A 23,658-nucleotide genomic window follows, 5' to 3' on the forward strand; every position below is an offset into this window, starting at 1 on the left:
CTATATTATTTCTGCTAATGAAAGTAAGACATATCGTGCGCCTTAATTTACACTATAATTACAAGCTGAAGTGAAAAGCCACTACATTTCCCAGAAGGCTTGAAATGACTTTTCCCTGCAGCATAACAGCAGCCTCACAGGTCCTCTGGAGTCGTAACAGGAGATGATAAGTAGCCCTGCTGCAGCTGTCCGTCTCCATAGATGAGTGTGTAGTATTCTAAAAGGAGCGAGTCATAAATATCTGTTTGCAGGCTGATTTGTCCCCTGTGAGATGAGGACATGCTGAGCATCCGGGGTCACGACCTTCCCGTGCACCAACAAATGGCCTGAACATGTGAGATGCTAATTATAAATGACTATTTGAGTGTTGAGCAATGACTCGGGTGTTTTGTGTTGATGTTGCAGGATCTGAGGTGAAAAATAGAATTATAACTGAAACCACAATCCGTGTATCATTTGTTTGTTCGTTTGTTTTTCATTATGTAACAAAAACATCAAAAATGAAAAAAAAAAAAAACACTCATTTTTTGATATTTGTTTCCAAAACCAAAATGAAAAAAATGGAAAACGCCTTGTTTTTCAAGTTCAAGCTCTTTTGCTTCGGTATAGAAAACAAAAAACGGAAAACGAACACCTTTATTCGTTTAATGTAATAAGGCCTTATTATGATGCTTATTAGCACAGAGGTGGCTTATTACATGTAGTGTCAGTGTGTTAATAAAACCATTAATAAATATATTAAGCTTTTTATTAACTTATGTATAAACTTAATGATGTTAATAAGCATTTGATGAGGCATGTATGAGAGATTATTATTATTATTATTATTATTATTATTATTATAATAATAATAATAATAATAATAATAAATTATATATATATAATTTTATTATTATTAAGACTCCACATGAGGAAAGTGTCCCACCTCTGCTTTGAATGCGGAGACTTGCTCAAAAATAAACACCTCCAGAAGTTCCAGAATGTTCATATCATTTTCAAGTTCATTGTAATATTTTCAAATCATTGTGGCTTTTATATTTTTGATTTTTTACATACAGTATATTACATGACATTGTACAGTGTAATAGCTATTTTTCAATAAAATGAGTGTTGTAAAATTTAAAAATGACACTTTCCCTGTTCTTTGAAACATTTATGAAGGACTAATCATCTTAAATATATTTAAATATTTTGAATAGGTTTGTATTTTTTATTTTTTTAAATGGTGGAAATACTTGCTACAAGGGGATTCTGGTTATATATATATATATATATATATATATATATATATATATATATTTTTTTTTGATAAATGTGACTTTAATCGTTGTGTTTGTTGGGTTTTGATAACTGGACCATTATAGAGCATTATAAGGAGTCTAGATCTATATATATATACTGTATATATATATATATATATATATCTAGATGAGCATGAAGCTGGAGTATTCAGGAAAAATAATTTTAAACTTATGGGAGAACATGCAACATGCAAACTGCACACAGTCAAACCATACAACACTGTACTGTCAGGGTTAAACAGAGTTTTAGTTTTTTTTTTACTATGAATTCCTGAGTCCTAAACCCACACTGGACCAAAGACAGTGAGGCTGTGATGGGTCGGCTAAGAGGGAGGAGCTAAGGAAGAATGAAAGGGTTCACACAGAGTCTGCAACTAGACAACAGAGGAGCAGAGTTAGTGTCTATAGGTTAACCAACAACGCTGCCACAAACCAGAACTGACCGAGAAGATTCAAACCCAAGGTGTGAAAGCTGTTTGGACCAAAGAGGCCTGAGATCCAACCAAAGGAAAGGAAATGCAGTGAGAAAACCAAGTGATGGATGCTGAAGCAGGCGTCAGACGGGCCAGAATAATCAGGTACAACACCGTCATCATCTCTAGTGTTGATATATAACAGGAGGACTATAGTAATGTGTGTTTTTATTCACTTTTTGAATTCAATCTAAATCTACAGTTATGTATTGTTTGTTGCTCAGGCTATAAAATGTATTTTATTAATATTTAAATGCACAAATAAAAGTTTTGAATGTGTTCAGAAAGACTTATTTCATTCTTATGCCTTGTGTGTGTGTGTGTGTGTGTGTGTGTGTGTGTGTGTGTGTGTGTGTGTGTGTGTGTGTGTGTGTGTGTGTGTGTGTGTGTGTGTGTGTGCGTGTGTGTCCATAAACGTCACTGTGTTGCTGATTAGACTTATCTGTATTTCGATGGCTTTGAAAAGCACAAACCTGTGGGTGGAATGCAAATGTTTTGGTTTATGGGAGCGAGAGACATTTCAACATGTCTCTGTGTGCAGACTTCACATGATGCTCCAGTCCTCGGGGCGTCACAAAGCACACACTGTGCCCTCCACAGACCCTGCGTTTGTCCTCCATCTCCTTCCCTCTTTAGCATTTAAAGTCTTTCTCTCACTCCAAGTCAACCCCACTGATTAGGGACGAGATTTTCCAAATACTTCACGACACCCACTTAAAACCCCAGTGGCCATGATGTTGTTAGTCTCTGCTCTTCATCTCTTACAAGGACTCTATTGTTGTCCTGTTTAGCTGCTGCTGTCCCACTAATAGATGTTAATGGTTGATACCAACATTGTCTGTTCACGACCAAACCATGACAAACCTCTGGGCCACCCACGAGTGCTTGTGAAGAGCTTCATGTGACGTTTTTGTCTTTTTTCTCATGATGATTTATCTTCAAGTTCATCTTTTGCAGTTTGCCTGACATCAATAAAAAACCTATGTTGAAATTCGATCAAGGTTAGCGTAAAATGTCTGAGGTCGACTCTAACACTGAGCAAAAGTGCATCAAACAATGAAACTCAAAGAGGATATAGTATTGAATATGTGTACTGTGTATGAACGTAGGGGATTACTATGTTCATCAACAGTCAGCGTTATGAATAATGACCAATCTGAAGCATTAGTACAAGAAACAACAAAAGCTTTGTGTGTTTTCTCTGTTGTTCTTTGTGTTTTTGTCATTTTGTGTGTTATTGTTGCTGTTTTGTACATTTTTTTGTCATTCTGTATGTATTTGTTTTTCTTTATGAAACTGTGTATTTTTGTTGTTGTTTTTCAAGTCTTTCATACATTTTTGTAATTTATTTTATTGGCATTTTTTTTTTTTTAAATCAGTATTTTTGTAGTTTTTGGAGAACTTCTGTACATTACCTTTAGGGACCACATAAAAAATAGTTGTTCTTTGTGTATTTTCCACAATTTTGTAATTTTTTTGGAGCTAGTTTGTGTGTTTCTGCTATTTTATTGTGAAATTTGTGTGATTTTAGAGTCACTTTGCACAGCTACTTTGGATAAAGCATAAAATTAGACCAAGGGTTAGTGCTGAAATGTCTGAGGTCGACTCTAACACTGAGCAAAAGTGCATCAAACAATGAAACTCAAAGAGGTAATAGTATTGAATATGTGTACTGTGTATGAATGTAGAGAATACAATGTTCATCAACAGTCAGCGTTATGAATAATGACCAATCTGAAGCATTAGTACAAGAAACAACTAAAGGTTTGTGTGTTTTCTTTGTTGTTTTTTGTGTTTTTGTCATTTTGTATGTTATTGTTGCTGTTTTGTACATTTTTCTGTCATTCTGAATATATTTGTTATTCTGTGTTTAATGAGTGTCTATTTTTGTTCTTGCTTTTCATTTTTTGAGATATTATATCATTTTTTTTTATCAGTTATAAGCAGTTTTTGAGACATTTTATACATTCAATTTGGGGACCACATAAAAATTGTTGTGATTTTGTGTACTTTTGTTGTCCTTTGTGGATTTTTCTGCGATTGTGTACATTTTTGGAGTTATTTTGTGTGTTTCTGCTATTTTATTGTGACTTTTTCTTTGATTTTGTGTGATTTTGGAGTCACATTGAACATTTACTTTAGGGGATGCAAAAAATAAACCAAGGGCCTCAAGATACGCATGTCTGCTATATTTAATATGATTTAATATGACTCAAAACAAAGCATCATTTGAAAAAAAATACAAAATATATAAATAAATATTGAAATATTATTTTTTTATTTATTTATTTATTTTAATAGATTGAGTCATTATTGCATCCCAGGTCATTATTTTATGTTTGTATAATAATAATAATAATAATAATAATAATAATAATAATATAAACATAAATATAAATATAATAAATACAGATAGACATTAGCTGTAAATAATTAAAATCCAAAATAAAATAAATAAATAAAATCTGAGCAATCTAAAGGTTTAAAAAAAAACACTGAAAACAAATAATAATTTGAAAAATAAATAAATACAAAATATATAAATAATATAATTTAATTGTTTGTTTTTTATCTTAGGTCATAATTCGTCTCCTTTTTCGGCATGTACAAAAAAGAAAAAAAAAAATGTAAAAAAAAAAAAAAAAAGTGAATGTAACCATGTCGGAAATAAACTGAATAAATAAAATAAAAAATAAATATGTTTATGCAATAAATAAAAAATATTACAATGTAAGTAAGTATATATATATATATATATATATATATAAATATATATATAAAAAACACTAAAATCAAAGCATAATTTGAATATATATGCCCAAAATACCTTCTCCATTTCACTTTCTCTCGACAGTTGACTTCTCTCTCTCATAGCGTTTCAGGATTGGCCTTTACCCTTCACACACACACACACACACACACACACACACACGCACACACACACACACACACACACACACACACACAGCTGTCACCTGTCAGTTTTGTAGTAGCCGTTTCCTGGTGTAGCTCAGAATAGCTTAGTGGGAAAGTTGCTGAAAGTAAAAGAGCAGAACATCGTGTGGGATAATGAACAGATGACCACGAGAAATAATCTCGGCCGCAGTGGAATGTGGTGAGTGTGAATGACTGTTGATGGAAGGTAAGGCCTGTTTGTCCAGAGAAAGTATAGGATGGTCTCAGGTTTTAGCCACGATGACCTTTACAGCTTCATTTAAAGGTTTCTATAAGGAGATGTTGATTTGCTCGGTTAAAGGGTCATTGACAAGTTAAATTTGAGGTGATATTGAATTATATCTATGACTTTGTGTGAGTGTTTATCTCACAGCTTCATGAATGCAACCATCCCACTTGTTCCTGCATTTCTGATGTTTTTTTGTCTGTTTTCGTCCTTCAGAATGGAGGATCAGGACAGAGTCAGCCAAGCTTCCAGCGTGGCCACCATTTCCTACTTTCCTGTCAATAAGGTTTGATTTAATGCGTGCACGTCTCTTATTATGCAAAAACATGTTCACTGGATGGGAAATACTTGTTATATATATTTGTGTGTCTTTGTGTGATGACAGCAAAGCGATGGAAAGCTGCAAACATTTGGAAAGAGATGTCAGTCCGCTAAGAGAGACCCAAACTGCCCGGTGATCATTCGAGGATGGCTGAACAAAAAAGTAAATTCTTGTTATTTTATTTTGCAAATATTGCCTAAAAAGAATGGTGTACATTATATATTTTTTTCCAGGACAGTGCTGGTTTGAAGCTGTGGAAGAGAAGGTGGTTTGTCCTCTCCAACTACTGTTTGTTTTACTACAAAGGTAGATTAAAACTACTGCAGCCATGCATAAAAAAAACCTGTCATACTGTCTGTATTCTGTTATTGGCTTTTTTGTCGTGTTTTCACAGACAGCAGAGAAGAATCAGTGATGGGTAGCATCCCGTTGCCGAGCTACAAAATCCTCTTCTGTACGCCACGAGAATGCAGGAACAGGAAGTTCACCTTCAAGGTAACACAAATGCAGCCAAATAACACACACAGTGCAATAAAACAATACAAGTAGCAGCAGAAGGAGTTTAATTATGCATATAGTGCAAAAAAAAAAAAAGAAAAATGGAGATTTTGATTCAAAACTGTATGTTAAAATTAATGCTAAAAGTTCAGGATAGATACACATGCCAAAATGCTTTTATTGTGTGTTATGTTATGTTAGAATCAGAATCAAAATCTGTTTTTATTGCTATTATGTGAATATGCGTAGGCTTTTATACACAGAACAAAATTGTGGTCAGAAGTCTTGGCTTTTACCAAAAAAAAAAAGAAGGGGAAAAAAGCATAAATGGTCAGAAAGAAAATGAAATGAAATACCAAACAGAAAGGCAAGAATAGCACGTTTCAAACACAAGACAATTCAATGTGCGTTTACATGATTAAAAAGATTTAACAGTTTGAAAATCAATAACAACATTTCAAATCAGCAGTAAAGACATTAAATCAACAATTATGTGATTAAAAATCTCCCTCCCAATCATACGCAGTAGAGAAAAAACATAAACACAAGTAAGAAAATATATACACATCTGAAAAAACATCTGAAAAAAGTATAGCAAGTTGTGTGATACAGAAGGAAAACTTATATTTTGGATCTCTATGTTGTACGAACGATGTATTTCAATTATACAAACGTGATGTTACATTGTTTGATGCATGGAAATGATCACCAGTCCATATGTCTAATGGATTGTATCACCATCATTGTGTAAAACTAGGTGGTGCACCAGGGAATGCGCTCCTACTTCTTCAGCGCTGACACTCAGGAGGACATGTTGGGATGGGTTCGAGCCCTCAGTCAGTGTGCTGCTATGGAGCTGGACAGCGCCTTAAACCGGTGGGCTCCACCTCTGTCAATCTCTCACTTAAACTATACGTCTTTGCACTAAATCAGACAATCTGTGGTCCATTTCTTATCCTTTTAGGCGCTGCTCAAGTTACCAGGATTTCACACATTTAGGTGACAGCAGTGAATCAGTGGACTTTCCTAAATCCCCCTCTGATGAAGCAGGGCTTTCCCAGAGGAGGAGAAACGTCAGCAGGACTGTGAGCGAGCCGAATCAGCTCAGTGGAGGGAGGATGGGGATCATGCAGAAGGAGAGACGAAGTGTGCGGCAGAGGAACAGCAGGTTGTTCTACCTTTTTAGAGCCAGGGTATATCTTTTCATTGAACAAAATCCCAAGGCACACTTCGTAGCCTATATTAACAATAGAGGGGGTTCTGTGACCATACCAGCCTGTCATTGCCCAATCTCTTTAGATCTCTGAAGCTAAGCAGGTCTGGTTACTAGTTGGATGGAGACCACTGAGAATTCCAGGTGCCACAGTGGGGTGGCAGTCGTTTCAGTGGTATCTGTCATTGTGTCCCTGGGCAAGGCACTTCACCCACATTGCCTAGTATGAATGTAGTGTGTGAGTGAGTGAGTGTTGGTGGTGGTCGGAGGGGCCTATGGCGCACTATGGCAGCCTTGCTTCTGTCAGTCTGCCCCAGGGCAGCTGTGGCTACAATAGTAGCTTACCACCAATAAGTGTGGAGTATAAGAATATTGTCTTAATTCTGTAAAGCGCCTTGAGTGTCTATGATAAAGCGCTATATAAAATCCAATGTATTATTATTATTATTATTTTCACCTATGTCATGTTGTGGGCAGTAACCTGGATGCGCTGCCATATTGGAGGCACTCGGAGGTAAACACTGCAATAGATAAATGTCCAAAACCACAGAAAAGCTCCTCAAAATGCGTTATAGATGAGAAGGCATACAGGGAAGGACTTGGTCACCATATTTGGAAAAGTTATGGTTTATTGGTGTATTTTTACCAGATTTTTATGAATAAAATGCTAATGAGACTCAGACTCGTGGAACAGGGAGGGTTAACAGGGTCTCCTCTCTGCTCTGACCTGCAGCTGTGGTCGGGGGTTGTTGTGAAGCTGACAGGCTGTCTGTGCTCACAGCAGTTCAACGGCATATTTACACACAATAAATACTTAGGTTTTAAAAATGCTTTTTTGACCAATTCAGTGAAATTGAATAATTTCCTAAAGGACACCTGATGCAAGCGTGCCGCCTCACTACGGTTACTTAATTCAGACATTCCTCCACAGTGTATCATATTATTCTTCTTTTTTTCTGTTTTCACAGCCCATCAAACATCACACCAAGCCCCTCTGGCAGTGGCGCCCCCGTCAAAAACCCACCTTTAGATAAAGACGTGTTGGTGCCAGGGTCGTTGGTTTCAAGGGGTCAGCTGGGATCACGGTCTCACACACCTGTGGGCCGGGTCGACATTCGACCCAACGATGAGCCGCTCATGCTGGGTCAGACTCTTTACTTCGCACCTGCCTCCCCTCAGCTGGAGTTTAAATCCACTCCCACCACCCCTGACACGGACAGATGGCAGAGCCTGAGCAAGGTCAGGCCTGACTCAGCATTATTTGTATCCCAACCATTGGGGAAGTTCATCTAAAACAATGTGATGACGATTTTTTGGCCGGGCTACCGGACTCAAAACACCACTCCCTTTGTTGTTGTTGTTGTTGTTGTTGTTGTGTACACTAGTTAAAATCATGAGTCAAATATTACGACGGTTGGTGGTATCGAACCGTTGGCATATACCAATATATAAATGGGGCCCATTACTTCGTACGTGTCAAGTGGGCGCCAGGGGGCCCCATTTTTTAAATGACTACTCCTCCATTAGTTCTCGTTAGATCGGAATGCAGTATAGTATGAATACTCTCAAAAAATATAATGAGATGCTCTGAGCTGTTTTTTGCAAGGTGGCTCGGGGGCCCACCCCCCATTTCCTGTAATTTCTAAATTCATGGGAACATAGTCATGTGACATATTGTTTCAAAGGTAATTCAACGTAGATTACGATTATGCCTCGCACAATTTGATGAGGGGCCCGAGGGGCCTGCCCCCCCCCCCCCCTTTTTTTAGGCAATTTCCATTAAAGTTGATTTCTCATTTGTGAGTCAAATATTACGACAGTTGGTGGTACCAAATCACTGACTCATACCAATAAATGAATGGGGCTCATTACTCCGTATGTGCCATGGGGGCACCGGGGGGCCCCACTTTTCAAATGACTACTCCTACGTCTGGGCTGTAATTTGACATGGATATTCTATGAGCGGATGTCAAGAGCCTTTCGGAGACCTTTTTTTACACGGTGGAACTGAGTCATTTGACTGAATTCTCATGAACGTGGTATGTGCTATTCGGCGTGGAGACGTTCCACGGGCCCGGCCGTAGTTCAGACAAACTTGTTAATTAACCTAATGATTTTATAGCCAACTGTGCAAATATTAAAGCTTTTCAGCTGTTCCCACTTAACTTACATTGATTCTATATGTATGTGTTTGTAGCCTGTTCCGACATACGGCTCCGTCCATCATACACCAAGTGGAAGAAGACCACTAGAAAAGGTGATTATATATATATTTAAAGTATAAATCATTTTGTGGGTGTTTTGTCACTTTTCATGCCTATTTTCTCTCCTCTTTTAGAGCTTTTCCACAGGAACGCACACAGACCTGCTGCCCCCCCTACCTCCCTCATCCAGAGTGTCTCACCCTCCAGAGCAACACCACCACCATCATCACCATCACCGCAGCCATTTATCCGTATGTGTGCTGCCTCCTGCCTTGGTATAACTGAACTATGCACATGTCTTTTGTATAATTATTAACTTCTATTGGGCAACGGTGTTGGTATTCTCACTATACAATTATGAAACTATGTCACTTTACACACAAAGTACACACAGACATACTGGCAGCTGTGGTTGCCAGGGCAATTTGGAAAAATGTCTGTAAATCTAAAACCATTTCCAAATTCACTGTAATTTAGTTATGTTGTGTTTAACAATTACATGTTAAATAAACAACAATTAGGTGTAAATTCTACAGAAAAAATATTTGTTTATTAGGAGCATAGTCATAGAAATTCACTGGAAAGGGACTGGACTGTTTAAATTACACATTTTAACTCATTTGAGATTTTTTTTTTTTTTGTTTTAAATTAAAGGTCTATCATAAGTTGTTGGATTAAAACTGTAGTATTAACTTCAAAAATGTAAAGCCATTTTTACATTTACAAATTATTTATTTTAAATCCCACTGCTGCTCATAAACTACATTTTATTTTATTTTATTTTATTTTATTTTATTTTATTTTATTTTATTTTATTTTATTTTATTTTTTATAGTGTAACAACACTAATTCTGCTTTATGTGTTTATTATATGTTTTGCTTTCTATGTTTTGTGTCTAATAAATAACTTGATCTATTTGCTGTATTAATACACTTGAAGTTATAAAAAGTACATTTCTGGTTTTCTAACACAAGTATTGCTTGATCATGATTCGGATCTGAATTGTATTAAATTGATAGTTTTTTGTAAAAGAAAAAGCAAATGCACAGTTGTGTGTAGACATATTATAAGTGGTTGTAATAACAGTCATACTTATTTTATTTTAATTTGACTACATTAAATGCTGATTATTAATATTTTTCTTTGATTCTTTAAGAGAAAAGTTTTATGAACATAACAATGACTTTATGCATTTCAGCCACCAAAAACAGACTCCAGGGAATCTCAATTGGTTTGGCCACTCGAGGGTGATGCAGATGTAAGTATTAATCAATCAGAGATCAGTGATTATTGACTATGATACAGATCATCAGCTTTTATTGTAAGGATGTGTTTTTGTTGTCTCTCTTCAGGCTGTGTTAACCAGGTTGTGTGGCTGTGATAAACTGCTACAGTCTCTGTCTGTAGAACTGGCTCAGCTCACAATGGAGAAGGTTTGTCACCAAAAACACATGAGTTCAACATTATTATGGTGTGATCCAGACAAAAACCTCATTTAAAACCAATCTGGTTCATTTTAAAGTTGTTGGTTTAAATGAAGTGGTCTGGGACTGTTGCAGGACAGTGTGCAGTGTGCATTGGACGTGTCTAGGATGCAACTGGAGGAGTGGAGGAGTCAGGGGCCCCGAGCCCATGATGAAGTCCTGACCCAGAAGGCTTTGCTGCAGGAGGAGCTTGTTACAATCCGGGCAAGGATGTGTGATGTATCTCTGGTGTGTGAGAACACGCCCACACTAATCATGACGCTGAAATCTGTCTATTTTAACATAATATGTTTTTTTTGTTTGTTTTTTACTCTCTTTCCCTAAAAAGGAAATGGAGCAGGTGTGGAGTCAGTATGAGAGGATGGAGAGTGAGCTGTCGGTCATTCGTTCACACCTTCAGCACATCTGTAACTTTGGAATTCCCCCAGTATATCCATTATTATTATTTTTGACACAGCATAATAATCACGTGTCTCTGATATATCCATTGATAAACACTTTCTATCCAATCAGGAGCAGTCTCTGGCTCAGAGAGAGCTGTGGATGATGGAGGATATCCTTACTGGACTGAAGGTCAACAGGGATCACATCTGCTTTCAGCTGGGACTGCAGAGACATCACAGTGGGTTACGTTATGTTCTATAGTGACTAGGGTTGGAGTCAATTACATTTTTAGACTACAATTACGTCTTAAATAATCCATGTTCGATCACAACTCATTTAGGATTACAGCGACATTCCAAATAGAATTTTAATTAAAATCATTATTTTCCCCTGAAAGTCGATATAAATTATGTTCTGAATTACTAAAGTTCAATTACAACTAGAATATTTGCATTTCTTGAAGAAAATGCAAGTGAGGACGCAGGTGCTCGCCCGCATCGCACTGCATTAGCATTAACTAGCATTCGTGTTAACTAGCATTTGCATTACCGTTTAATAAATAAGCCCATAAAACATAACCTTTCTCTTGTGTTAGCTTTCTGTTAGCATCTTTTATGATAACGGGTCAGTTTGACCCATGTCTTAAATCAACTTTAAATTAAACAAAAAAATATAATTGATCATCTAATTTGTTTTTCATCTCTTGGTTACGTTGTTAGGCTTCCTAATCAATAAAAATATTGGTATTAATATTTTTGGTGTGGGTGTCGGAGCCATTTTTCTGTCAGTATATCCCTTAATTCATTTATTTTATTGTTTTATGGTAAAATGAGCCAGAAGGGAATTAACAGGTAAATTTGAAACATATTTTTTAATTGTTAACCATGTGTAAGCCATATAACTCACATGGTTCCAGAGATTTAATAACATTATAAGTGACAGTTTTTAATAGAATGTTTATGACAATTACAATTACAAAGTAATTTATCAACAGCAGCATGTTTTTCCAATTATGATTAGTTATAATTGTAATAATTTACACAATTACAATTAGAATTGACCCCAACCCTGATAGTGACACATGTTGACTATGGTGACCATTTTCTGTCTCTTTGTCAGTTTTTCAGTCTCCACATCCTGGGTCTCCAGGTTCACCAACAGAGAGGCTACAGAGTGGACTGACAATGGTAACAAACGACCACGTCAGTCTGTGTCTATAGAATGTTCATCGTTTAATTTTGTTCATATGATTTCTTCAGGATTTAGATCAAGCCCCACCAGTCCGCCCACCGTTACCTCAGGAGCTGCAGGAAGTCCACCAAAGCAGGGACCAAGACTCTGTCCAGACTGAATCACCCTCTGATGTAGTTATTATGATTATTATCAACACTGAACTTTGAAGTTTTGACCATATACTTACGTTTATGTCTCATTATTCTTGTCTTTTAGGTATACTACAGCCACACTGTTGATCCGGTGCACACACGAGAGAAGAGCCAGCCTGACCTCCTTAATGTGAATCCACAGAGAGATGCATCTGGTTGGAGCAAATCTTTCCATCATGCATGACATGAATAGACTGAAATTATACTACATTTATGTATTTATTTATTTTTCCAAGTATTTTTATTGGGTTTCATATATATTCTTACATATATTCTTCTAAAGGTATACAACACATTTTTGTTATTTTTCAAACACACAAAATATACACAGAAATATGTAAATTTAGATAAACAAAGGCATTACAGTGTGTTCCAAGTTGGTCAGTACAACCCATTAATGTCCACAATGTTACACAAACTGTCAAATATACATTAGTCTTCCAAAGATTATATATTATTGACTAAGGAGAGAAAATGGCCCCAAGTCTTATTAAAATTGTCTGAACAACCTCTTAAACTGAACTTAATTATCTCTAAGTAAATGAAAGCCATGCTACAATTTGCTGTGGATGTATTTGTGAGATCTGCCTAAACTATGTGCCAGTTTCTTGTGATTTGAACCTTTTTTTTTGTCTCTATCCTTGTTTCATCTTCAGAATCACAGTCTGTTTCTAAGTGGACCCCACAGGACACAACCACCTATTCCACCAAGGTTTGTCCTCATAACGTTCCGTGTGATAGACTGATCCAAAATGCTCCAAATATAGAAGCCTTCAAAGCTGATTTTTCCCACTTTGCAATCACAGCCAAATTCCAATTCTCTGATTCTTTCATCCTCCTTGCAATTAGGGCATGTTGCAGTGTCATTTACAGCCATGAGGGGGAAGCAGAAGCTCATGTCTCCTCACTGTTCCTCAGTGTCACTCCAAACACACACGCACACACACACAACCCCCCCTCATTCTCCTCTGAATGCATAAATGCACACACAGACATATAAGTCAAAGCATGCCAGCTGTCCTACGTGTTCATTTACACACTGCTGCATAGATGCAACTACAAAGCCACAGTTTCATCAGTCAGGAGGCTTCATTTTGTTTTGCTATGCAAACATTTGCTTGGTCCTTGAATGTGGCTAAAGTAGTGTTGTAAAACTCGAGACCGGTCATAGATTTCAAAGGTCTTGGTCTTGTCTTGGACTTGAAAGCTTCTTTATTCGATCCCGTCTCGGTCTCGGAGTGCCCGAACTCAGGATTTTTTTGTCAAGACCAGCGTTTATTTATGCTATTCTTCAACTTTACTAATGTGAGGAGAAGAACTTGGCTTCTTTGATTCATGCGTAACCTTTTTTTTGGTCTGTCAAATGTATTATAAAGAAACTAAAACTAAAGAGAGGTTCTTGAACTCTTCAACCTTGTGGTGGTTTTTGAAATTGATTTTTATGGCCTTGGTCTTGTCTTGGTCTTGGTCTTGTCTTGGTCTGGACTTCCAAAAGTCTTTATCTTGTCTTGGTCTCGGGCGAGTCTTGGTCAATGGTGGTTGGTTAATGTGGTCTTAAGCACAACACTAGGCTTAAGTACCAAGCCAATTATTTCATAACATTGCCATGTCTCCTAGAAAATAAAGATAAAGATGAGTGAAGAAGAACAGATTGAGAGGATGAAGAGGAACCAAGAGAGGATGATGAAGAAGAAACCTCCAACATCTTCTCAATCAGCCCAGGCTCCCAGTTCAAGCTCAGAAGCCGGAGAGGAGGTCAAAAAGTCATTTGAACTCTGACATCATACAGTCAAATAATGTACTAATGTAAACTTATGTTTCCTTAGGGTGCCTTTCCTTTAAGGGTTACCCGCGTCGTCACAGCCATGCTGCCCTCCTCTCTAGTGGCCAGAAGAGTTTCTGTGGAGGCTCCACCAGCTGAACTTGACACGCCACTTCCAGAACAGGTACCGGCAGAAGTGCAGCAAAAAAAGGCTGAACAAAGAAGCAAAATGTTAAACAAACCGTCCAGGCTGCTTTACTTGGACCGCAACGACCATAGTCCATCAGCTGTGGAGAAGAATGAAGATTATCTCAATAAAATGAATAAAAGACAGCAAGGCGCCTTCAGGAACTTTAAAAGGGAGCATTGGTTGGAGGGAACACCTCAGACCAAGGACGTCCCAAGCAGCCAGCAAGAAGAAAAGGAGAGTGAAAATCTAGATAACAAGGTGAGAATTACAAGTTTTCATCCATCCATTCATTTTCTGAACCACTTGCTCCTTCTTAAGGGTCGGGGGGGTCTGCTGGTACCTATTTCCAGCTTTTGTTGGGCGGTAGGCGGGGGTACACCCTGGACAGTGCGCAGTCTGTAGAATTACAAGTTTGAAAAACATAATTTAAGAAAAGAAACATGGTGTCCTCCATTCATGTTAATTTTGTTAACACAAATGTACAGTTGAAATACGAATAAAAAAGGAAGATTGTTGCACTTCTTTTAACTTAAAAATAATGGACCCTAGTAAATCAACAACGTACCTTATACCGAACCCTAATAATGCATATTAGAAGGAATCAATAAACATATATGTGTATAAAAACATAAATGTATCGTATAAGAAAGAAACTAATTAAAAAAAAATCATCACCACATTATACATCAGGTATAAATAATTTATGAATATAATATATTTGAAAAAGATTGTTTTTGTGGTATTTTAGGTTTGTTTTATTTATTTATTTCAGTTTTGTTAGTTTATAACTAATTTGTTGCATTTTAAAACCTATAGTTTTTTAGCTAAAGGCTGCAGTTTGCTTTGAATTGGGTTTTGAAAGCTTATTAAAAGACTGCACTGCTTTAAATATAAAACTCTTTGAACAGGCAGAAGAAGAATCATTAGCCCATGTTGCCCGTGACACCAGCGCTGACATCTGTCTCACCCCTGAGCAGCGGGAAGCTAAGCTACGTCGAGTGGAACGTATCCGAGAGAGAGTCATCCAGAGGTGGCAAGACTTTTAATTTCATTTTTATTTGCATATAGTTGTGATTATGATAACAATCCCCCTTTGGACAATGACCAACTTTACAGATTCTTTAACATACTGTATGTCTTTCAGTGCTGTCAACGATAATGCAACTAAACTTGGAAAAATCGAAAACCGAGGACGGAAGATGGAAGTCTCCAAATTGCTGAAAAATCACAGAAGTCCTACAGGTAATCACAATTAATGTAATTAATTTTAGGTCAAATGGGTTTAATGTATTATCTGTTGATTTTCTTTCAACTTGTTTCACTTTGGGCCACATGTATTTCTTTGAATCTTGCCTGTTTCCTCTGTTCAGGTCATGAAACTCGTGATGATTGCGGAAGCAGAAGGAATAACTCAAAAAGCTCTGCACAGCTTAAATGTTCAAATCGAACCGATGAGTGTGAAGATGGAGAACATCAACATGCTAATAAATCTAAAAGTCAGGTCAAGCCAGAGAGCAGATGGCCTCACAGCGGGAGACCAGGGTTTGCCAAAACTAAATTAAGACGTCCGGGTTCTCCATATCACATCTCGTCAATGACTGTCTATCAGCAGGAAGGAGGAAAGGGATTTGTAGAGCTTGCAGAAGACAAACGGAAGAAGCTTGAGGAACAGATTAATGGTGAAGATGAAAATGATTTCAACACCTTTGATCAGAGAGCCAAGTGGTACCTTTCCACCAATCAGTGGCAGGGATTCATACCTTTACAGATCCCTGGGATAGAAACACTGTGTGAAGAAGATGCAGCAGATGTTGAAAACCAAGCAGTTTGCTCTGATGACATCACTGATTCCAATGGATTTTCATCAGCAGTGAGTGAAAGTTTAGAGAAAATGAAGGAGAACCATTCACTTTTCTATAAGATTGCATGTGACATCAGCATATCTGACTCGGATCTACCAAAAACTGATGGGAATGCTCAACCATCGTCAAGACCAGAAGAAGAAGAAGACATAATGCAACAAGATTCAAAAGATATTCAGGAAAATGCATCGATCAAAACCTCAGAGCACACCCCAATGGAGAAAAGTGATGATTCAATAATCCCCACAAATGAATACAAAGATGAACAGATTACTCAAGGAAGTCAAAGTCCGAACAGTCTTCCTGATCGCATACAAGACAGCAATGCATCAAGAAGAGACAAACCTAGCTTGACACAAGAGGTTGTAAATGTCCCAATAGACCCAGAGTCATCCCAACCATTGAAGAGGTGCACAAGTTTAAGTAAGGACAACAGTGAAATCAGCCAAAAACAGTACAACAAACATGATGATGATGTTTCAGACTCAGCACAAGAAGGTAGAAAAGTGATCCGAAGTGCCTCTTTTGGAAAGGCAAGAGTAACAGTGTTAAGAACGAGTTTGTAGAGGCAAAAATGGGATAATCTTAAATAGATTATGAGAAAATACTTCAAAAGGACTTAAAATACCATGAGACAAGAAAAAAGCTGAAGAGAAGGAACGGAAGAAATTTCACTGAACCAAGACCACACAAGCTTACTTCGAATAAGACATTTCATTGGACAAAAAAACGAGTATGACCAGTGTCATTTGGGGTGAATCGCACAGATTATAGCTATAATGGCAGCAGTAGGTTAAATTGTATTACCATGTTACCACGTTTGCCCAGATGATGTGTTAGAAGGTATGATTCTTTGAGCCATGAATGGATGGCCCTGCCAAACAACCGGAAGTTTCTTTTCCAAGTACACGACAGTGGGTTTTGTTTTGTTTTCTAAACAAGGCTAATCCCAGAATATATATTAACAAGAGCACTCAAAGAGCGCAAACTTCTGCCAAGTGCCATACATCCTCCAGTTATCTGGAGGTTAAAGGAACCAACTCAACTTAACTAAGTCAAATTTCATAGACTTTGGTTAATTACGAACTGAGCTAGGAATTTTTGAACTTTCGCCAATGGTGAAAGATGTTTTGATTATTTAAACTGATCCAGACTCAGTAGATTGTTCCGAATCCTTACCCAAATACAATGGAATCTTCCATGGCATTAGGTCTATCTTTGGTTAACATTTTGTCAAAATATGTTTTCTGCTTTTGATGTAATCCTGCTAACACACAAACAAATAATTAAACGCTGGTTTAGCAAACAGGAGTTGTAGGTTGCTAATCTTTATTGGGTCATGAATCGTCATCTGTGAAAGTAACACCAATCCAGCTCTTATAAGTTTTAGTTTGAATCCCCAACAATCTATATTTAGTCTACTCATAATTACACTTGAGCTCCATTTATTTGATTTTATAAATGGTTCTTTATGATGTCATTTTTTTAAACAGCTTTAATTTACTTACTTGCCTCCCCTTGCACTGTGTTTAGTATGGTTAGAGGTTCACATACCCTTATTTAAAAACAACTGATCTTGAGGAATCAATGGTTTAAGGGGTCAATGATCTAAGCAAAAGTGGGACCAGCGCAATGTTGGGCTAATGGTTGTGAAAGGTTTTTTGTTAAACAGAAGCCAAGAGTTGTTCTATTTCTCAGTTTAGTTTATTCTAAGTTATAGTCACAAGTAAAGATTTTATTGGCTTGCTGTTTCTAAAAACTAAGCACTCACATAGATGGCTGTGGCAGAAGGAAGTATACAAAATCTTGGGAGTTCAATATTTATCTTCTTGAGCTGGTTTCGGCCTTGTCCAAGGTGGAGACTGGTGCAAATGAGATTGGTTGAATTATCCACAAGGAAGTCCAGTTCTCTCCCTTGTAGCCTTGAGGGTTATGTGAATGCTGAACAAGGCATGTATCTAAAGCAACAGGAGATTTATTCCTGTTAAAAAAAAAATGTTAGAAGGGAGTTTTTCTTCCTACTGTCGCTTATGCTTGTTCATGTGGATTTGTTGGGTTTTGCCCTTTTTCCTTTTTTATTACGAATTTTATATTTTGATAGCACATTGAGATGACTTTTGTTATAATTGGCGCTATATAAATAAAGTTGAATTGAATTTAATTGAACGAGGCTTTCAAGGCCTACAAAAGAGAATATAGAGGGTTTTCACCTCCGTCACGTTCTGGGCAGTAACCCGGATATTCGGCCATATTGGAGGCACTCTGAGGTAAAAAAAAACTGTGATGGATAAATGTCCGAAACACAGAACAGCTTCTCAAAATGTGTTATAGATGCAAAGGCATACTGGGAAGGAACAATATTTGGAAAAGTTTGGGTTTAATGGTGGTGCAGATCCATACGAGTTGGCTTCCTCGTCTTAGATCAATGACGACCCGGAGAGTCTTCCGTCTATTGCGTATCTTGATATGGTCACCTACTTGGTTTTAACCATTACCCAATCTGGGTCATCCTTTAGATAAAGGAATACAATGAGAAATACAGCTCTATATTTTAACAACTGTGTTGCTACTGTAGCAGGCTATTAAATGTGATTATATTAAGTCAATAATGGCACATACAGTAGCTTGATATGAATTTTACAATTATTATCACAATGAGAAAATGAGTTCAGAACCGCTGCTATCAACATTTCACTAACCTGACCGGAAATGGGACGAACAAATTCAGATGTTGTCCAGATGTTTGCCTCGTAGATCCTGGTTTAGCTTCGCTAACCACAAGCGCCTCCTTTCCTCTGATAACTTTTGACATTGTTCTCCCTAATTTGTTCTAACTTGTGTCAGTCTATAAAACTCCAAATGTTTTGATTGGAACAGCCAAAAACACGGCAATAATTCACCATTTCCTTTCGTTCGACATTCGGGATCTGCTTTGTTTACCTGCTGAGTACCTCCAATATGGTGACTTCCGGTTTGATCACGTGGTGATGACGCGCGTGAAAACCCTCTATAGTTTACATACAATAAAGAAATCAAAAAAATATATTTCAGTTAATATATGAACGAAACCTAAATATCTGAAATAGACACAATATTTGGTCATTGTGATTAATTATTTGCTCATTTCTGTTTTAACAATAATGTGAATTAAAAAAAAACATTAACATCTGAAACTGAAAACTGAAATGTTGTTGCTGTAAATTACATGCAAAGTGTATGAGGTGTATTCTATAAATTTGTTGCAAATGGGCTTCTGAGAAAAAAAAAATAAAAAAAAAATATGGCATTAAAATCCTGTTCTGCTTTTCCCATAATAACACTGTGTGTTTTGTACCTTAAAAATCCTGATTATTAAAAAAGCCCACTGCCTCACTGAGACTCCAGCATCCAAACTATGCGTCCACTGTTCACATTTATGTTCCATCCTTTTATTCTTCTCCCACCACAGCTATGGTCCCCAGGGGTGCTGGGCTGCTGCTCTGAGACCTGATGCAGGATTACATGGAGCCCCTAAAAAAAGCCTTTGTCACTTTAAATCCTTTGCCGTGTCTCAGTCGATGACATCATTGTCTGTGAACACATTACATCACCCCTTCCCAGGCTCTCTCGCTCTTAAAGACAGCACCACCTTATGTTTACTGGCACACAAACTCGGCTCAAACTCATTTTTTAGTACAAATATAATATCAATACTTACACGAATAGTAATGAAAAATTGCATTTTGATATTAAATAATTAATTGTATTTTTTTTTTTTTTTTGCAATTAAATCAAGCCCAGTTTTATTTGAAAACCTTTGGTTCTGTAATCACTTTATGTCACAATCGTCCATTTAAAGGCATTTTTCATGCATGTATCATTAATAAAATGAGTTAGATGAACTAATGATTGCATACAGTGTGGATGGGAGCGCGTGCGTGCTGCAGCAAAGAGAGGAAATGGGAATAATTCTTTTTTTAAAACAGAAAATAATGCTAATGTTGTATAACAGTGAAGCTATGGGGGAAAGGGCAGTTTGCATAAGGCAAAAAGTAAAAAGAGTGCTTTTCTATACTTTGTTAGGCTTTTTTTTAAGAGTAAAGTAAAATATATATATATTTTTTTTTTTTGCAATTTGAGGGAAACTATCAGTATTTGTTGCACAAATACAAACTGCATAATAATAATCAGTAATAATAAGGTGTATGATTATCCCCGTGCAGTGCGTGTTTGTGTCGTGATACGCGCGTGTAAATCACAGAGACGCAGAGGATGCTGAGCGAGTGTTTCTTTAAGAGCCGACAGAGGGGGGGCCTGTGCTAAGGTGGCGTAGCGCCTCTCTCCGCGTTCCCTTCATGTGGATAAAGACAGTGGGGGCTACGGATAACAATACTACATAATAATAGCTAATAACAAACACGCCGCACAGTCGGTTCCACTCTGCGTAATCTGGATGCGGTGCGCGCGGAGGGAGGGAGGCAGCAGCATCCGCGGACATGGATCTATAAGGAATATTTAACGTCAAACATGGACACTACAGGATGGCTGTGGTAAGGATGCAACTTCACACCGCCCCAGTTTCCTCTGAGGAGGAAGCATGAAGATGATGATGATGATGATGATGATGATGGAGTCTCCATCCCATCCATCAATGGTGCGGTAACAAGTGATGGAGAGGAAGGAAAGGAAGGAAGGGCTGTTATTGGCACCATTTGCATTGGAGTAAATGGGTTTAAATTGATTAGCCTGGTTTGACAGGTGTGTGCATGTGTGTGTGTGTGTGTGTGTGTGTGTGTGCGCGCGCGCGCGCGCGCGTGTGTGGCAGCACAGTTTATTTGGGGGGCGCTCGGTGGTGATGATTCTCTCTCAGATCATATGATGCCATTTTCTATTGCCCTACTATGTGTTGTTTGGAGCTAATTAATCATGGCTGCAGCCAGGCTTGGTGCCTATGGGGAGATGCTAGTTGGTAGTCAACCCTCCCTGTCACCGGCCCTGTGGGCTTGATTAGGATCCTATACAGACTTGGTGAAGAGGATGGGTAGAATGGGTGATGATGATGATGATGATGATGATGATGATGAGGTATTTCCAAAAATGCCTCCAATCGATATGCTTTGATGGTTTGCGCTCTCCAACTGTCGGACTTCTCTACTATAAGAATGTAGATCTGCTGCACGTCATCATCAGATGGTACTACCCTCCACCCCCCCTCCCCAACCAACCAACACTCAGAAATGGAGGTGTGGATGGAGCATCCTCAGAGTTCCAACCTGCAGTGCAAATATTCTTTATGATTCAGTTCGATTCCCCTGATTAATGAATTTCGACCTATCGGTTCCAATAATAATTTTCTCCATATGATTCATGCATGGCATACAGGGAGGGAGGAGGAGGAGAAGCGTTATTATTTTTCATGACTCTGGCTCTGTGTATTTTTCCTGATTGTAATGCAAATGATCAGCATCAGCCATGCACGCATTCCTTCACTGTGAAGGGGATTTAACCTTTAAATGGACGCAAAAGCAAGTATGAGGAGAAAACCCCCTCCTCCTTCATTCTTCAGCTTCCCATTGTCAGAAACTGCACAAAAAAAAAAAAAAAAAAGAAGAAGAAAAAGAAAAAGCCCTCTCCCCACCCTAAACTGTCTGGCTTGTTCTGCTGCTGCTGCTGCTGCTTCTCCTCTTTCTCACATTAAACACATCTATGACACCAAACTACATGTTATTTCCTCATGTTCCACAATATATGGAAGCGTGACACACAGAATAATCAGCAGCACAGACTGGTAAAGTATTCCTTATGGCTGCTGATGAGGATGATGATGCTCTCACATGTGCAGACAAAGTTGATGACACTCACTCTTAGTTAATTTCAGAGCCGTGCCAATATAGCTCATTACAGAAGCTCATGAATGTGCTTTATAGGAGATGCAATCATCACTTCTTTGTTATTGTGTCCCCATGCTCTTATTTTTGGAGCTGTATATTTTTTTATAGATAATCTTCATAATGCTCATAAAGCTGCATTTGTAACGGTTGCTTTCCATGCACTTATTAATCTGTCTTATCTCCCCGCATGCTTGTAGAGCAGAGATGAGCAACTCTATCACAGCGAGGGCCACAAAAATGTGATTGTATCTGATCTGAGGGCCACATTATCAACTTTGGTGTCAGCGTTGTGAATAATGATTGATCTGAGCATGAACATGGGGGGAAAGGGGTTTTGTTTTTCTGTCTTTGTCTGTGGTTTTGTTGTTTAGTCAGTTTTTCATCATTTTGTGTATTTTTAGAATCAGTGTGTGTGTGTTTTTTTTTTTTTGTTATTTTTTGTGTTTTTGTTGTAATTTTGTGTTTTTTCCTGTAATTTTCATGCATTTATGTTGTAGATTTGTGCATTTTTGGGGTCACTTTCTGTAATTTTGTGAAATTTTGTTAACAGTTTAAGTGTCTTTGTAGCTATTCTGTGTGATGTGTTGTTGTTTCTTGTGTTTTCATAGTCATTTTGTTTGTTTAAGTGGTTGTTGTGTCTGTCTTTGTTGTCATTTTGTGTTTTACGAGTCATTTTTTTGTATTTTTGTGTCCTTGCTGTCGATTTTTGTGTTTTGGGAGTTTTTTTTTTTTGTGTGTATTATGTTTGGGCTTTAAATAACTTCTTGAAATACAATTTTTAGGGATTTGTTTTTAGGGCCACACAAAATTAGACCAAGGGCCACATGTGGCCCCCGGGCCGCCGGTTGCCTATGTCTGCTGTAGGGGTTCAACACACAGATCCTGGAGCCACGTGACCTCACAGCGCGTAGTTCAAACTTCCTAAAGCACTGCTATGTTTTGTTTGGCTGCAGGTTTTAGTTTTTCTCGTGTAAATGATCAGAACTCATCATATTGTAAAGTCGAAGGACGAGATGCTTCTTGTAATTGTCGTGCGTGAAATCTGAGGCACGAATCACAAAAATGACTACATTCACGAATCACGATTATCTCATAAGAATTCTATCACATTCCCAGAACTTCTACAATAGTGTTGCATCCTGGTGTACCAGCAGAACCCTGTGAGCCTGCAGATTATGCATATTAGTTCAATAAGCTTCTGTTAAATAAAGACTTTATTTGTATATTAGTTTTTCACCACCTTTGTAGTAGTGCCTGTTGATTCGCTAATCGGGGCAGCTGATTAATCAGTGGGGCTATATATTAAAGAGGCTTACATATTTTTGCTGTGCTTTGTGCATTATAAGTTGCTGATTCAGCAGTAATGATTACAAAATGACAACACTGGGAGAAGTCACTAATTCATTGTTCACTGTTGAATTTTTTGCCTTTTGTGATTTTATCCATATTTACTGTTTGAGTTTTGAATTAGTTTTTATTTAATTTTTTTTGTTTACATTGTATTCTGTAAACACAGTTTGTACACATT

At 37.6% G+C, this 23,658-nt stretch overlaps 2 protein-coding genes across 9 annotated transcripts in view; both read left to right on the top strand.

Moving 5' to 3' along the window:
* The first annotated feature begins 1,677 nt into the window (after window positions 1-1,677).
* plekha4 (pleckstrin homology domain containing A4) lies at window positions 1,678-18,572 on the top strand. Of its 5 annotated transcripts, none has more exons than XM_028476938.1 (24): window positions 1,678-1,879; window positions 5,172-5,241; window positions 5,341-5,439; window positions 5,511-5,583; window positions 5,672-5,772; window positions 6,533-6,651; window positions 6,740-6,943; window positions 7,957-8,227; window positions 9,186-9,245; window positions 9,327-9,467; window positions 10,392-10,451; window positions 10,546-10,626; window positions 10,753-10,905; window positions 11,006-11,104; window positions 11,191-11,299; window positions 12,181-12,248; window positions 12,321-12,425; window positions 12,511-12,601; window positions 13,103-13,158; window positions 14,064-14,201; window positions 14,273-14,656; window positions 15,307-15,428; window positions 15,543-15,640; window positions 15,769-18,572. In XM_028476938.1, the coding sequence occupies exons 1-24, from the start codon at window positions 1,839-1,841 to the stop codon at window positions 16,824-16,826; spliced, it is 3,801 nt and encodes a 1,266-aa protein (XP_028332739.1). In that variant the 5' UTR covers window positions 1,678-1,838; the 3' UTR covers window positions 16,827-18,572. The 5 variants fall into 5 exon arrangements, with proteins under 5 accessions (XP_028332739.1, XP_028332741.1, XP_028332740.1 ...); XM_028476940.1 differs by having other exon boundaries at window positions 9,327-9,443; XM_028476939.1 differs by having other exon boundaries at window positions 6,740-6,928.
* A 1,962-nt stretch (window positions 18,573-20,534) lies between these two features.
* Window positions 20,535-23,658, top strand: part of LOC114481348 (liprin-alpha-3-like) — a 30,849-nt gene continuing 27,725 nt past the window's right edge. For 3 of the 4 annotated variants that reach the window (XM_028476092.1, XM_028476095.1, XM_028476094.1), the window contains exon 1: window positions 20,535-20,789. The gene's annotated coding sequence lies outside the window, so the exon portion shown is untranslated. Of the gene's footprint in view, window positions 20,894-23,658 lie in introns of all 4 variants that reach the window. The other variant, XM_028476093.1, reaches the window with a different exon arrangement.

Source organism: Gouania willdenowi, chromosome 19, assembly GCF_900634775.1.
Source record: "Gouania willdenowi chromosome 19, fGouWil2.1, whole genome shotgun sequence".
Lineage (NCBI taxonomy): Eukaryota > Metazoa > Chordata > Actinopteri > Blenniiformes > Gobiesocidae > Gouania > Gouania willdenowi.

Bases quoted from the DNA above. Each gene is read 5' to 3' on its own strand.
- plekha4 (XM_028476938.1), top strand. From the start codon at position 1,839: ATGGATGCTGAAGCAGGCGTCAGACGGGCCAGAATAATCAG. The intron at 12,249-12,320 runs GTAACAAACGAC...TGATTTCTTCAG, and splicing joins TACAGAGTGGACTGACAATG to GATTTAGATCAAGCCCCACC. The intron at 13,159-14,063 runs GTTTGTCCTCAT...CATGTCTCCTAG, and splicing joins CAACCACCTATTCCACCAAG to AAAATAAAGATAAAGATGAG.